The sequence below is a fragment of the Cydia pomonella genome, chromosome 14, assembly GCF_033807575.1.
Source record: "Cydia pomonella isolate Wapato2018A chromosome 14, ilCydPomo1, whole genome shotgun sequence".
In the NCBI taxonomy this organism is placed as follows: domain Eukaryota; kingdom Metazoa; phylum Arthropoda; class Insecta; order Lepidoptera; family Tortricidae; genus Cydia; species Cydia pomonella.
This window is the reverse complement of record NC_084716.1, coordinates 14,464,357-14,481,566: the sequence shown is the minus strand read 5'-3', so window position 1 is coordinate 14,481,566 and position 17,210 is coordinate 14,464,357. Positions and strand designations below refer to the sequence as shown.

The window sequence follows — 17,210 nt, the reverse complement described above, 5'->3', positions numbered from 1 at the left end:
TAGGGTTCTGAATTAATTATCTTAACCCTAGAGTAGTCGCGCCTTTTCGTAATCGTGACACGCGACGCAAGTGCTCGCTTGGGGAGCATCTGGCCGCCCATACTTAAAATGATTTGTTATAACGGATTGTTTGTATAAAATGACGGATAAACTAGTTTTCTAATCATTTTAATGGAATAAAAAAATCAAAAACTATTAGAAACTAATAGTAATTATAGTTTTTAGTTGTACAAATAATTACCTTCACAAATATATCATGTTCAAGTACACACACGATCATAGTTCTTTCGTCAAGGGGGGTCAAAATGCTCGTAACATGACCACTATAGAGTTAAGAATACTATCATGTCTTGCCTATAATCATATAATGATGGATGTTTTGCCATAAATAAGTCGACCTTTCACTTCGCCCGGATTTCCCGATGTTTACGCTAGACCGAGCACACTTTGACGCATTAGACGTGATTTATACATCATGTAAATATTCTGCTCATGTGAGTGAGTGTGAACAACGCGCACGTGTCGAGTAAAGATGCCTAATAGTTTACCAAAGAGATAAAATATAGTTTGATGCAAGACTGTCTAATTTCAAACATAGACAGAGAGCCATGCTGTCTTTGTCTTACGCTAGTACTAGAACCTAAAAGAAAGGGATGAGTATAGTTTTCCTGTTTCTTACTGACTGACAAGTTGTGTTTGCCAGACTTCTTCTTCTTTACGTGCAATCTCCATCCCGGAGATCGGCGACCTTATGTCCGTATGTCACTCTATCTGAAGTGATGCAAATTAGTTTTTCCATGCTGTTATCTTCCAGCATATACAAATTATTTTACAGTACATATGGTGCTACTTTACCGCACTAGTGCGAAAATTAGCATATTACGTTAATATGTCGAACATTTAAGGGGCCATATGTACTGTAATAGTACATTACGATACAAGTGCGAAAAATAGGAAATTTTAAACGAGTGGCGATAAATTAAAACACGACCGAAGGGAGTGTTTTAAATCGGCACTAGTTACGAATTACTTATTCGCACATGTATCGTACAACGTTTTACAGTACATATGGCCCTTAAAATTTTCAACATAGTTACGTAATGTGCTAAAGGTACTAGAATGGTTCACAGCAAATAACTTACTACTTAATGCGAAAAAGACGAAATGTGTCAAATTTTCGCTGCCGAATGTAAGAAAATCTGAAACTATCATCACATTAAATGGCGAAACGCTGGACCTTGTCGAGAATACGGTTTTTCTGGGCCTTACTTTAGATAGTAAACTGCAATGGGCCCCTCACATATCTGCCCTGGCGAAAAGGTTGAGCTCTGCCGCGTATGCAGTAAGAAGAATCAGGCAGTTTACTGACGTGGAGACAGCTCGCCTAGTTTACTTCAGTTACTTTCACAGTATTATGTCTTATGGCATACTGGCGTGGGGCAAAGCAGCTGACATAGAAACCATCTTCGTTCTTCAGAAGAGGGCAATCAGATCTATTTATAACATGGCTTCTCGTGACTCACTGAGAGAACGATTCAAGGAAATAGATATTCTCACAGTAGCTTCACAATACATACTAGATGTGATAATGTATACGCATAAGAATATAAAGTCCTTTAAGAAACTGTCCGATATCCATAGTTATAATACGCGAAATAAACATAAGTTAGTAGTCTCCAAGTTTCGTCTACAGAAAGTTAAAAAATCGTTCATGGGAAACTGTGTAACATTTTATAACAAAGTACCCTTAGAGGCATGGAACCTGCCCTATACTTCATTCAAGCAATACGTCAAAAATGCACTTCTCAAAAAGGGATACTATAAAATAGATGACTACTTGGGAGACACGGAATCATGGCCAAGTATCCAGTCTCAAAAGCTGTAATAGTTTTGCGTGCAGTGTCCCGGAGAGGCATATGGCGCTGTTGTTTCTAGCTGTTCAACCTTATGTATTAATGTTTGTTATGTTTTAGTTATTTTGATGATGACATTGACATATTAAATACATAGTAGTTATGTATTCTGTAGAACTAGTTTTAAGATTGTTAGCTTAACAGTCTCTTGACGTGAAATATGTATTTCATAAAAAAAATTATTTTTTTTATTCTTTGACATTTGGAGAACCTTTACACCTCCAAATCTTATTATTGTGTATTATTATTTTTCTCAGACCATGGGGACCTTATACATCTCCAAACTTAATGTATTAACCGTGGAGACTATACGTCTCTGTCATATTGTATAATATACTTGACTTGGTACATACTAGTTATGTACAGAATGTAGCATTATTAGTTTATGAGACTGCTAGTTTAACAGTCCAGACGCGGTTTATTTATTTAGTATAAATTTTATTTTGAAACTTGGAGAGACTTTACACCTCCAAATTTTATTAGTATTAGTACTATGACATTGGGGACCTTTTACATCTCCAGATTTAATGTGTTTTTAACCATAGAGACTATACATCTCTATTGTATTGTATTAATTATTTATTTTAAGATTATTATAATGTAATGTTTACCCAGGTATTGGCTGTTGTATTTATAAATGTTGTTATGTATTTTTCATGTCACTATAAATGTTGTATTGACTTGTAAAAGAGCCCTTGAGGCCTACTTGCAGAATAATTTTTTGAATTTTGAATTTTGCTAACTATCGCACTAATGCGGTAAAGTAGCGCCATATGTACTGTAAAACGTTGTACGATACATGTGCGAATAGGTAATTCGCACTTGTATCGCAATGTACTATAAACGTTCAATCATTAATCTGATACACTAAAGTTAGGACCTTATAAGCACGAACATTTTCGTAGGTCAATGTACCTACGAAACGTCATTTTCTGTCTCTATCGCATACGTATAATTATATTGCTGTCTCGCCAATGATGCGGGCGGTGTATATTATGCGTGTGCGATAGAGATGTACGGTCACGTCTGAAAACATCGACACGTTCGAAGTGCCAAAAATATGTATACACTACCCCAATATATGGGCCATAAGGTCATGTATACATATTTTTGGCACTTCAAACGTGTCGATGTTTTCATGCGTGACTGTACGAAATTCTTCGTGCTTAGGATCCTAGCTTTATACATACAGTGATACAAAGTGCATGTTTTTAATTTTTACAGTACATATGGTGCTACTTTACCGCACTAGTGCGATAATTAGCACATTACGTAACTATGTCGAAATTTTAAAGAGCCATATGTACTTTAAAAAACTTTGTCCGATACATGTGCGAATAGGTAATTCGCAACTCGTGTCGATTTAAAACACTCCCTTCGATCGAGTTTTAATTTATCGCCACTCGTTTCGAATTTCCATTTTTTGCACTTGTATAGTAATATACTATTATCAGCAATGGCAATTTTATGATGATGCCTTTCATTCATGAATGTAAATAAATGTGGTTAACTTGATATTGAATTTTATTAACCTTTAATATTATGTTCTCACTACTGAGGCAAAAAGTTGTGTGTCACACGAGAGCAAAGTTATTTTACATCTCGTGTTTTTGAGTCCCTCGCTACGCTCAAGATTCTAACTTAGAATCTTTCGCTTACTTGGGACTCAAAATCAACACTCGCAAAAAAAAAACAACTTTCGTATCTTGTTGCACAAATAACTATTAAAATATAAAACGACTTTTACCCATATACTTTTGAAAATCATTTGACAACAGAACGTATAGTTTACGTTTGTACTTTGTACAGTCGCCGTCAGATATGTCGGAGCGGCCAAGGTGCTCACAAATATCTGAACACCCCTCTATTGTCAAGGCGTTAGAGTGCGTGTCCAGATATTTTTGAGCACCTCGGCCGCTCCGATATATCTGATGGTGACAGTACCTACATAATATTCTCGCTTTGTGCATGACTGTGGCGCCGCCCTAGTAAGTGTGGGACATATTGTTTATTTGACAGATGGCAGACGCCAAATAGTATGAAAGTTCATATTTTACCACGTCGTGCGTTAGCGTCGCTTGTGTTTTCTTCACCACAACTAAACGAATAACTAAACCAAGTTTATAAGATTAAGGTCACCTTAATTACTACTAACTATAACCTAATTGTTATTCGTTGCACATTACAATTTATATTGCGGCTAATGAAACCGAATTGTATTGGAATCGTTATTCTCTAGATACCTAATAGCAGAGTCGAATAGGTAAATAAAGTAGACTGACAATAAACAATAGGGAGTATTACTGCAAAGTTCTGCCGCCAGAAAGCAGCACTATCACATATTCTAAACCATAGAGTAACTTATACATACCATACCTCACAGTTTGTTTACAGAGGCCTACCGCGAAACGCAAAAATCTAAATTTCGTTATCTGCCCCTGTATCGCTCGAATATGCAAGAGTGATAGAGAGGCAGATGACCAAACTTCGATTTTCGTGTTTCGCGGTAGACCCTCAGTATGTGCTAGAGGCGTTCCCTACCCAGAGTTTTGTGTAATATCCCCTATTAACATTTTCCATCTAACGCTGCAAGAATCGTCAACGTTGTAGGTGACATGAAATATTATTTTACATTTTAGTAATTTGCGTAGCCACCTAATGCTATTTTTAATTTCAAATCAGACTTGACTGACCGCAGTTATTATAATTACAAAAATAGTTTTAATGCGTAAATAAAGCATTTGCACAGCACAGCACAGCACAAGAAAAAAGTGACAATCGCTTTCGGGAAAAAATAAGAAAAGAAAATTAGCTGCAGGGAATAACTGCGTTTGGAAAACTTACCTAACAAATCCGCGAGTAACGCGGTGAAGAGGTTTTTCGTCTTGAAAATTTACTAGTCTCTGCAAATAGTTAATTTTCAAATCCTAATTCGGTTCAACTAACGATCGTGCGCTGATCTCATCCAAAAGTTTCCAGTTAATTTATCTAGCCGCTTGATCCAGCTTGTTAGGGGTCTTCGTGCGACATTTCCGACACGAGGTTGCTTCTCAAAACTCCTCACCGATCACTGCCACTAAGGGCTAAAGAGTTGCAAGAACCCCTTACACCGACCACTGCCTCTAAGGCCTATGTTGGTAACCTCCGTTCTCCTGAGAGCTTTCTCAATTTAATTGCACCAACCCAGTTATCATTCTGATCAACGTCAGGCAGCAGAGACCTAACTTCCCATACAATACAATTTAGTAAACGCTTTAACGGTAACTGACGGTTTAGTGCAACCGACCCTAAGTGCCTCCGCTGAAACTTGAAATTGAAATAGTATGACCAACGCTAACTGCAGCGGCCGCGAGTACCCGAAGGCATGCACTTGCTTCATGCAACCGCGCAAGACATCGGAGGCACTTATTTAACTTATGTTGAAAATGTCTGCCATCTTGAGCAAATAGGCACTGTAATTAGAAAAGATACCTAGTAGAAAGGTAAAGTTACTAACGAGATTCCAGTCTGCATTAATGTCTGGTCCCACTTGGATGTGGTGATCGACGCCACAGCGAGCTTGATAAGCCTCCTGAACCTTCTCCTTAGGTACACTGACCATTGCCTCTAAAGCTTGTGTTGGCAACCTCCGTTCTCCTGAGAACTTTCTCAATTTAATTATAAAAGAGAGATAGTAAAAACTTAAAGTTACTTACGAGATTCCAGTCTGCATTAACGTCTGGTCCCACTTGGAGGTGCTGGTGGACGCTACAGCGAGCTTGGCAAGCCTTCTGAACCTGGAGAGACCATCTTCTGGCGGCTTCTCTCCCTCTTCTTCTAGAGCTACTGGAGCCACTTGGAAGTCCTTCATCAGACGACGCTCCCAGACCTTCATGCGTTTGCCGAGGACCGCTGGAGAAGAGAGTAGGTAGTAGAGGATGAGTGATGATCAAATTATTTGAAATAAGTAATTATCATCTCACTCCTACAACATAAGCACATCTATCCAGGCTTTACACATAATGCACTGAAGAACAGACATAAACGACACGACGATTCATATATATAGGCGAACAAAATTAGTATCCTATCTGCGATAGCCGAGTAAAAAATTGCGACCTTATTACAAACATCTCAGTTCTTATAAACAGTCTCCCTATATACAGCCTCAGTACTTTGTCAGAGTTTCATGGGAACAACCTATTTATAACTATGGTTATGGTTCTCAGTCCCCTCACGCCTATCCTCTCGCACCAAACGAACGTTTCATATTCCCCTCGTTCATACTAATTATAGGAATAACTCATTTCTTCTAAGAGCTGCTAAGTCCTTTAATCAGCTTTGTAAACATCACGATCACATCGATCTGTTCTGTGATAGCTTTAGTTCAATTCGCAAACTAATGAGCCAAGATTTCTCCCACTGTTAACACTTATGCAATTCCATCTTATTTATTTATCTTTTGTTCTTTTCGTTAAATGTTTAACTTTGTCTAACTGTCAAGCAACATAGTTATAAGCATAATAGTTATTATTAATTCTGCAATTTCGCACGCCATGTACTTTATGCAGTTTCTACCTGTGGAAACTTGTAATTGGCTTACTGTTTTTATTTCGAAACCTATTTTGTTACATTAGCTGTAAGTTTTCCCAAGAAATAAAATAAAAAATAAAAATAAAAATAATCTAAGTACATGGCACGTAATGTACCTACGCCGCATTTACCTATAGTAACGATTTTTACCAGTAAGCCAACCTAAAATACCTATATCATACTATACTTACTCTTCTCTTTCCGGTCGGTGAAGGACACATCCATGCCGTTCTTCTCAAACACCTCAAGCAGTTCATACCGAAGAGCCGACACGTCACCCTTAAATGAAATGAATAATTAATTTCTTTATTTACATTTGGCACACACACTTTTGCGCCCTCTTTTTAAGGAATATCAAAGTGGTAATACGTGGCTATTTAGATAAAGCCGATCTTACAAATCAATTTATATATTTCTTAGTCCATTCTGATTGAACCCAATAGGCAATACCACGATTGAGAAAACATTTACTAGGTATACTAATGGTTACCTTGAGTAAGTTATCGTCGTTTTCTGTAACCGGTTCGTCGTCCATCTTGCGGGGAATGAGCGAAACGTAATAGCGCCAGATTAACCGCGTTATACAAATGCTTACCTTCACCTCGCTGACGTCATCCTCCGTGAGCAATCGTCCATCTTTCTGATGGCCGACACGTTGCGCCACACTGCAACACGCATCACGGTGATGTAGCCGCGTTATACAAATGGTTACCTTCAGCTCGTTGACGTCGTCCTCGGTAACCGGCTCATCGTCCATCTTGCGGTGCATGGCGGACACGTAGCGCCAGACTAACGCTCGCATCACGGCGGTGTAGCGGACGTCGAGCTCTTTGTCCACTTTTTCCTAGATAAAAATGGATGTGGATAAATAATTATAGACACACAATTAATGAATGATCAGCATCACTCAACAATGAACTGTGAAACTTCCCACCAAAAAAACAAACGCTTTAACGGTGTCAGACGATTTGGTCCTACTAAAGCGTAATTCAGTCGGAATAATATTAAAATGGCATTTTCACATCACCTATTCAGAAACGGGCATTTTCTTCCTTGCCTCCTACCATTGCACACAAGTGGCACTTTTCACTTAAATTATATTTTATAACATAATAATTTCCACATAGGTGATGTGAAGTGCAGTAAGTGTCACACGGTAGCAAAATTATTTCCACAATGGGCGCCAACACATGAATCCCTTACTACGCTCAAAATTCTATTTTAGAATCCTTCTATTCGTTCAAAATTCAAATATATTATTTTGCTCCCTTGTGACACAATCTGCTATTGTATCCACGATGTGGCTTAATAGTTATTTGTTTAACAAAGGCGCGAAATAGTTGTTTGACTCCTCATGCTGATATACACACACACAGATATATATATTGCTACAGAGCAAGCGAAATATTCCAAAATTGGAATTTTGAGCGTTGCGAGGGTTGCAAGGCACGAGAGTTAAACTTTTCTACCGAGTGAAACACAACATTTTCAAACAAACACCAACAAACAACAGCAAGGAGAATTTAACTGTAAAACATTACAAATCAAATCCAAGTGATATGAACGAAGAATAATGTAGCCTTTATATACTGGTATCGTGAAAATATAATTACTTATTTAATTATATTTGCCACGCTGTGGATATTATGAATATTAAAAAAAATTTAAACGTATGTCAATACTCAAATTTCAAATATTTATGCTACATAAACACTCAATAAATCAGATACCGACAAAGTAAATTTTCCCGAACAGCAGGTATATCTTGGTTTTCATTAGAAATTGTTAAGCCCCTATAAACTCTTTCATTAAACTTATTAAAAAACTCATGCTGCGTGAGCCTCTTAATTAAACTAAACCTCTGAGCAGCGGTTTATTAAGTGAACATGTTCAAGTAGACATCATAATGTATCTAAAGTTTTGATTTCATATTTATTCTGTCCAGAATGAGTATTTATTCAAACAAGCAAAAAATTCATCGCTTCAAAAAAATCGGTCCAGATAATTTTCTTACTTTAAGTATCCTCTTGCTGCAGCTCAAAATATGAGACAGGAGGACGTAAGATTGAATGTTTATTAATTAAATTGTTTGACATAGAACAGACGCCGTTGTCATAAACGTTTTGTCTCCTTTCACAGAGCCGAAGCATAATTTACTTTCTGATTAAATTATTAATATGAAATTACCTACACGTGACATAAGACACCGCCTTAAGAGATTGGGTTATTTTATCTGGTTATGCTAATGCCTAGGGTCTAGTGTTATTTGGCTGCTGTTTTCTGTAAAGTAGAGATACTTCCCCAGTTGGGCTCTGCTCTAGATCTGGAATGACATCCACCGGCTGTGCCCTACCACACAAAGGGAGATGACATTCACAATGCCCATACCTCTCTTGAATATATTATCTGCACCTACTAACTTAGTTATTAAATCAAAATTGTTACTAACATCCTATGGATCATTGATCTGCTATAAATGTTTTTTTAGTCACATGTATGTATGCGATTATAGTTAGGTTTACGAAGTCTTAATTCAACCATTAAAGTCGACGATTAGAAAAAGTTTTTAGCTGGATCTCAAGTTAACATAGTTCTTTATGTACTTAAATATTATCATTAATTTGACCTTACTCAAGTAGGTAAGCTCGTTAAATATTTATGATTATTATCAACAAATTATCACCAATTACTCTAGAAAACTTTATTCCGAAACAGGGGACACGAGTTCCCGAACTTAGGAACTGAGCTGAATTTTATCACGAAATTGGAGCCAAAAAAGAGGCTCACAAATTAATTCATATAAAAAAAAAGTTTTCTTAAACACTGTTGTTTAAGAAAACTTTTATTATATCAAATGACTACCAAAGAATTAATATAACTTACACAACACAGCTTTCAAGGTATTATCATTATCATGCTTAGTACCTAATATTTAAAAAAATATGTATAGTAATTCTCAAGAGTCTTAATGTGCGGAAACGACTTTGATCTTGTAACACACACACAGTAATTAAAACCAGTGGCAATTACAGCGCGATTCGAAGAATGAAATACGATAACGATAAGTTCTGGTTTAGATAAGTTCTCATTTAGATATCGTATGTTTGTCGTATAATTGACAGAAGCAGCTCGATTCGGGCAACCAATGTCACTTTGACGTTAGAATTATCGTAGATCTCTTATTGGAATCACAGCGGAATCGAAATAAACGTCAGTTTTGACATGTCGTTTAGTTATCAATTTTTTAACGATCTTTTCAAGATCTTAAACGTGTCTTAATCATTCTTCGCATCGGGCCGTTAGTATGTAAAGGTTTCCAGCCATTTCGGTGTTCTCCAAAACTTTAACGATTTATTACAACCATACCTTTTTAAAAAGAGACCTTTAAACCCGCGGTTGTTACACCTCCGTTATTATCCACGTCTCTCAAATTACTGGATTAATTAATAACGTTAAAAGAGCCTTTTCCGAAAAAACAGACGAAAATATTTTACACCAAATTTTTTACTCGGAAGTTTACCTGTCATTCAATTTAATTGGATATTTTAATTTAAGGTGTTCACGCTTTTGAGAGTAATAATATTTGAGTAACGCAATATGTTGACCTTTATTTCATAATAAATTATTTCATTTTTCTTCACGAAGAAATAAGGCAGTCAGAAAAGAAACTAACACAAAAAAAAGCATGATGAAAAAACTATTTATTCTACTTTTACCAATAAATAAAAATTTAAGGTGTCCGAAAGTCACATAAGAGTTGTTCATAAAAAAATATAACTAAATATATCTCCAGTGTTTCTACTTAAAATAACACAAGTAAAATATTTTTATTAAAAAAAAATTTGTGTCTTCATAGAATACCTCCATGTTTAGATAGTGTGTCGACTGCTTCTCCAATTAACGTAGTACAGTCGCCATCAGATATATCGGAGCGGCCGAGGTGTTCATAAATATCTGAACACGCACTCTAGCGCCTTGACAATAAAGGCGTGTTGCGTGCCGACTGTACCAATTTATTACTCCATGTATACCAACTATGGAAACATTTTTAAACAATTTATAGTACATGCCCATAGTTATATAACTTCGTTTTGACTTTTTTATTATTATACACCGTGTTTTTTTCATTCCGTTAACTTCGAGGTATGGGTAAATACGTTTAAGGAAACTAAAAGGTATAGTTTATAAATAATGTTTTTTTATTTGTTTTTTACTTTTGTAAAAATTGTAAAAAGTAATTAAATGTTGCATATAGCGTGGTTGTAACAAACAAACAATTGAAAACTGTGACATATCAATGTCATTTTGAATATCAATCGTCCGAGATAGACGTTTAGTAGCAAATGAATAAACTCGTAAAACATTAAGCAATATGCAAACAGGCCCTAAAGTAAGAGTATACACTCGTAGGGGCCTTATCGGATAAAGATAAATTATTGCTTATTTCGGAAATCGAGTTAATTAGAATACCAGTGTCTTTGACAAACTTACTTAATTTAACCTCAGGAATGCACCTTTGAAATTAACGGAATAAAAAGAAACAAAGTGTATAAGAGTAAGAAGCGAAAAACAAATTCCATACAAATCCCATTCCATTGTAACTCTTGTAATAATTTAAAAATCTAACGAGGGGGCCTAGAATGTGATTAATATATATGAAATTTCGTAAAAATATTTTCTATGTGAATATCCCGAGAGGGAAATGGGGACTACGTTTGTATGGAGAAGCAGTCACGTCATTCCCCTTTCTTCTTAATACTACACACCACATACCTTTATCTTTTCTTTCGCCTTTTGATCCTTCTTCCTCAGACCCAGCATCTTAAGCAGCAGTTTGGGGGTTGGGAAGATGTTGAAAGGGGGGGGCAACGTCGCGCTCTCCTCAAAGTAGCTCATCCAGAGACGAGTTCGGGCAAACTTCCATTCAACGTCAGAGTGTTCCTGTGAAAGGTTTGTCTGTTTAGTTTCTAAATTTTGCGAGAGATGGCGTTGTTTGGTCGTACAGAAATTGTATTCTGCGCTCTGTTAATATTTCTTACTCGACATGTACGAGTAAACCCTTCGAGCAACACCGGCTTCCGACACGTCGGAAGGGAGGAGCCTAAACCGTACAAATCTTTTGCCTTTTTGCGGAGGGAAACGTGCACACAGTCACACTTCTCACTCACTAGATACAAAATCCAATGTGTAATGACGACACAAATACATAGAATCTAGACCTCGATCTCTTTTTGTGTACGGACGACATGCACCGCCATAGGTACAGTTGTGCCTATGCTTTGGCAGAGGAGAAATAGTATGAATGCCGTCTCCCTTCCCTGTGTTGCTCGAAGAGTAAACCCTATCAACATATTATATTGGGCCCCACAAAAAGCGCTATCTAAGATGGCTCAAGAGCAACACACTTCAGGAGCCCTCAGTGTATGTGGACCTCAGCTCCCGAACTGCTCTGCGTTGACTTTGCACTGGTGAAACCAGTCGGCATTGGATTGGTCACATTCACAGGTCTAGAATGTTCAAGATTGCCTGTCAAAAATTAAAAGCGCGATCAATGTCGAAAAGATGTCAAATATCATTGGAAGAATTTGAATTCATAATACGAGTATAAGTTGGTGTAAATTATTCGCTTTTATAACGTAAAATATTGTAATTCTAAGACAGCTTACAGTTTTTCGTATTTTCCAGTTTGCTAACCTTACATTTTGGTACACTCAAACGGCCGTTAGCGGCCGCTATAAAGCTCAAAACTGGTCACGTTTTTTGTAGTCTTTCTCTTTCGTACTCATGCAATGTTTAAATACTTGATGGCTTCCCTTTTGCACACTACAATTATCTTTAAAAGAGTATGCGTCATTGTAGATCTCTGGGTAAAACCAGTCAGCCATGGGTTCGTGAGGTTCGTCGCATCCCGCATCCCTGTCATTCTAAATGATAGTGTCAGGACCGTATATTATTCTAAGATATCGGAAAATCCTTTGTAACGTTTATTTTACTGGTGCAATAGTACATTGTGTATTAAGGGTGATAATTGTTTACCACCAAGGGTGATAATTGTTACACAAATTACGAACGAGTCTGAATTGAAGCCCGCAGCCGAAGGCGAGGGTTTAATTAGCCCGAATTCGTAATTCCTGTACCGCCCGAGTACACAATGTTTTGTATCACACTTGCGAAGAAAAAAAAGAAGGGAAAAAAATCTAATCTTCTGCCTAATTTCGGACATATGTACATTTCAACCCTGGTTCGAAATTTTGGATGTGCGAACCGTATCACCTACGTACAGATTACGTATAATAACACCTTTTATGAGCTACTGTGATGAAAAAAAGAGTTTAGGTACCTACTGATAAAAAGCAAATTCGAATGTTATCTTTATCTCCGTAAAACTCATTTGAAGAAAATCTGTATAATTACGGGCTTAATCACTTCAGTTAAATTACGAACGAGTCTGAATTGAAGCCCGCAGCCGAAGGCGAGGGTTTAATTAGAGCAGAAAAGTAGGGATTCCAGAAAGTAATGGCGTCTCTGCTAGAGAGTTTTGTAGTGTGTAGAATTATTTTATCAAAAACGCGTTCTACCCTTATAGCTCCGTGTAGGTAATTCTAATTAAAAAATATTATAATATACATTCTTAAACATGATGTATATTTTATACAGGTTGTTTATTTAGTCACCTGCAATAATTTACGGAGTGAATATATATATTACCTACCTATAGGTCATACTGAGCAACTTTTACTATAGGGCCAACCCCGAAATCACGAAAAAATTGTTTCATTCATTTTGGCTGCCTGACCTTGACATTTTCTATGGGAAAGTCAATTTTTTTTGCGACTTCGGGGTTGGTCCCATACTAAACAAACACTCTGTACTGGTCATACAAACTAAACAAATACGCAGGTGACTAAATAAATAAACACCCTGTATTTGTCCCTAAGTCATGAGTATTTTCTGTATATTTAAGTATATATAAATATGTATATATTACATATATCTTTGTCTAAGTAGCCACAACACAAAGCCTTATTAACCTTACTGTATGTATTTGTATGATAATATCTTTTATATCTTATAATATTTATTTATTCATAATACTTTAACACCCACACACACACGCCTGCACACATCTGCGAAGAAATTCAAAGGTGTATGTGAAGTCCCCAATCCGCATTGGGCTAGCGTGGGGACTATAGCCCGAGCCCTCTTGCACATGAGAGGAGGCCTGTGCCCAGCAGTGGGACGTATATAGGCTGAATTATTTTATTATTTATTATTACTTTAACACTTTTCAACACTGCCTGATTTTTATTTTGTTGACGATTTTTTTCGTCAGATTACGATAAATAAATGTTGCATATAGGTAGATAGATGGGCTGGATGGAGTTATATTCTGTAGGTACATAAAATTCACCCAGAATGAGGACCAGCCAAATTTTATCCAGATCTTACGTAGAACAAAATAAAAGTCAGCCCACATATGTACATTTGTGTTTACCTACTCGTACATAGGTATTTAATGAGGTTCCTTTCTATATTACATATTTTGATTCTACAAAACCAATTTAAACAAATCATATAACCTCTTCTCTATGGATAAAACATAGGGTAAAAGACTCATTTATGGGCACTCATCACTTTTGCCAGTACTATTGCTATCAATAAATATCTACACTACACGTCCGCCATTGGATGGATACTAAGTAAACTTACCCTACTAATAAACTAATAACAATTAACATGATTGTTATACCAAAACATAAATTACGTATACATTAAGTTTCATTGGGTGGAAACCTCACTAGTGCATACGTAAGTCCCGAACTTCTGTTTGAATAATACATGTACATAATTGTGTACCTACCTAACAGATATTACATCATAATTTATTTAGCTTTCATACAGGTCAGACAGCCAAAATGTATGAAACAGATAATTTTTCGCCATATCTGGGTTCGTCCCATAGTAAAAAGATGCTCAGTATGACCTATATATTCACCCCGTAACTGATTGCAGGTGACTAAATAAACATCCTGTATAAGAATTGAAGTCTTGGAGACCCTTTAGATATCTAAGGATGTTTGTTTTCTTTATTAAATATATTTTATCTCGGACACTTAGATACTTTTACATCTCTAAAGAATTTTAGTGTTTGTCTGTGGTTTTTATCTTGTTATTATAGTTTTTTTTTTTAATTCGATAGTTAGAGACTGTATACATATGAAGCGCTGATAGCCTAGCGGTAAGAGCGTGCGACTTGCAATCCGGAGGTCGCGGGTTCAAACCCCGGCTCGTACCAATGAGTACGGAACTTATGTACGAAATATCATTTGATATTTACCAGTCGCTTTTCGGTAAAGGTAAACATCGTGAAGAAACTGGACTAATCCCCACAAGGCCTGTTTACTCTCTGAGTTGGAAGGTCAGATGGAAATCGCTTTCGTAAAAGTAGTGCCTTCGCCAAATCATGGGATTAGTTGTCAAGCGGACCCCAGGCTCCCATGAGCACCCGTGGCAATATGCCGGGACAACGCGAGGAAGAAGAAGAAGAGACTGTATACAAGTATCTAATATTTCTTTGATTCCATATTTATATGTAATTGTATTTTGGTTATATTTATTTATTGTTTGTAAAAATTAGACTCCTGTGGCCTATATGCTGAATGCTTTGAGTTCGAGTCAACAATTTCCCTTGTTACTTAATCGTTATTTAATCTCCGCATCTTATATCTCAAAGCTTAGCCTGTCACGTCATTAAGTACTTACCGGTTATTCTCTGAAGAATACGAGTACAACCATTTTCGTTAAAGATAATTAATCTTAACCGCCTACTACCCCTGAAGTTATTATTAAACAATATGAAAGTGTTTCCAGCAAGTTTAAGCACGCATTTGAGTAAATAGTTTTAATATTGATTGTGGTTGGTTATAATTTAAATGAACAAACATTGAATTGTTTTAATGGAATCAGGCCAGCGACGTTTAAATTGACATCACAGATCCCATGTACCCTACTTAAAACCCTTCGTTCGACAAACTCCCGCAGCGGGAATGGCTATTTGTATTTTTTAATACTACGTTAGTGGCAAACAAGGACACTGTCCACCTGATAACCAGTATCCTATGTACGCCTGCTACTCCAGAGGAGTTACATGCGTTGCTGACCCTACGCACCCTCGTTGAATTCCGGCAACCTTACTCTCCGGCAAGAACACAACACTATGAGTAGGGTCTAGTGTTATTTGGCTGCGGTTTTCTGTAAGGTTTTATGTAATTAACAGAAAATTACATTCTAAGAAAACTAAACTAATATCTGCCAATTGGAAGGGATAATCTAATATATCGTTACCCTGCATACCATAGCAGTACTATAAAATACGTAGTGATATAAGCTTGTGACATCACGAGAAGTACTTTTTCAGACTAATTCAAGTAAAACGTTAAACATGTTTATATTCCACTCGATATCCCTATAGGGAACGTGCATGAACTGTAAGGGGCAGCACAAAAACCCCCTGTTTATCGGTGCGAAGTGGAAATGTCAAGTTTAAACTTCCAATGTAGCCCACAAGATGGCAGACCCTACAATAAGTACATAAAAAACGTACATGAACTGTAGAGGGCAGCACTTGCTTTGACGTGAAGTGTCAATGTAGTTTATGTTTCCAAATCAGGCCACAAGATGGCAGACTCTCGAACGAGCACGGTCCGTATCTCACGTCGCAAATTTCGCGCGGCGCGCCATACGTATATTTTGTTCCCTTTTAATTACAGATTTTTTCCTGTGGTTTCATACACTTCAACTATATTGCTTAGTCAGAATTACATGTTACAATAGGATATAAACACATCAAATAATAAAATGTCTTTTATCCAGCCGGTATTATTGTTGTCAACAATAGGAATGCTTACCCTATACGCTTAAGTCGTCTTTAATAATACCCAATTCACGAAATGTTTTGTTTTCAACTGACATCCATTACAACTTGAGCCTCGTGCCCGTAACAACTTAAGTAACAGGAGATCACAGTTTTACTGGATGAGGTAGCTGAGTACCTCAACTTTATTAAGTAATAGCAACCCTGTTTTCTTGCCAAAATATAATTTTATCTTTTGGCATTGCTTTTACTTCATATAATACGTTACTAACGCTTTCGTCAAAAAACCTAATTACATACTAGATGCAATATACTCTATGGAGTATATACTGAAAGTATAGTATTTTAAATCAAATATTTTGGGTACATTGACACCTGTCATCTCAATACCATTTTGCGTTTTAAGGTTATACATTTTATGGAGATGGCAGCTATTACCGTACCTAATGTGTTTAAAAATGCTATTCGCTATGTGCATGACTGTCACGCAACCTAGCATCCGCAAATCTAGGGGAAAACATCAATTCACTACATCTTATAAAACTACTCCAAAACTAAAAACTACTGAACGGATTTTCATACGACTTTCATCTATCAATAGAGTGATTCTTGAGGACGGTTTAAGTATATAATTTGTTAATATTTTGTGTAAATTTGTTGAAATATGACGATGTTGTCGGAGAAAATCACGCTGGCTAGGAGCTTTAATCGAAAACGCTGCCTAATCCGTTTCAGCTATAACAACACAATGTATGGTGGGGTTGTCTTTCTTTCATGGGTCTACAAAAAAGTCCGCGATGGTGAATATCTTCCTTTTAAGAATAACTTACTATACCCATTCTTAACTTCTA

The 17,210-nt window shown here is 36.7% G+C and overlaps 1 protein-coding gene across 1 annotated transcript in view; it reads right to left on the bottom strand.

Moving 5' to 3' along the window:
• The window catches only part of LOC133525026 (transient-receptor-potential-like protein), a 52,779-nt gene that overhangs the window by 8,630 nt on the left and 26,939 nt on the right, over positions 1–17,210 (bottom strand). The window contains 4 exon segments of the mRNA XM_061861221.1: positions 5,609–5,804; positions 6,677–6,764; positions 7,198–7,329; positions 11,259–11,426. Of these exon segments, the coding sequence (XP_061717205.1) occupies positions 5,609–5,804; positions 6,677–6,764; positions 7,198–7,329; positions 11,259–11,426 (584 nt within the window).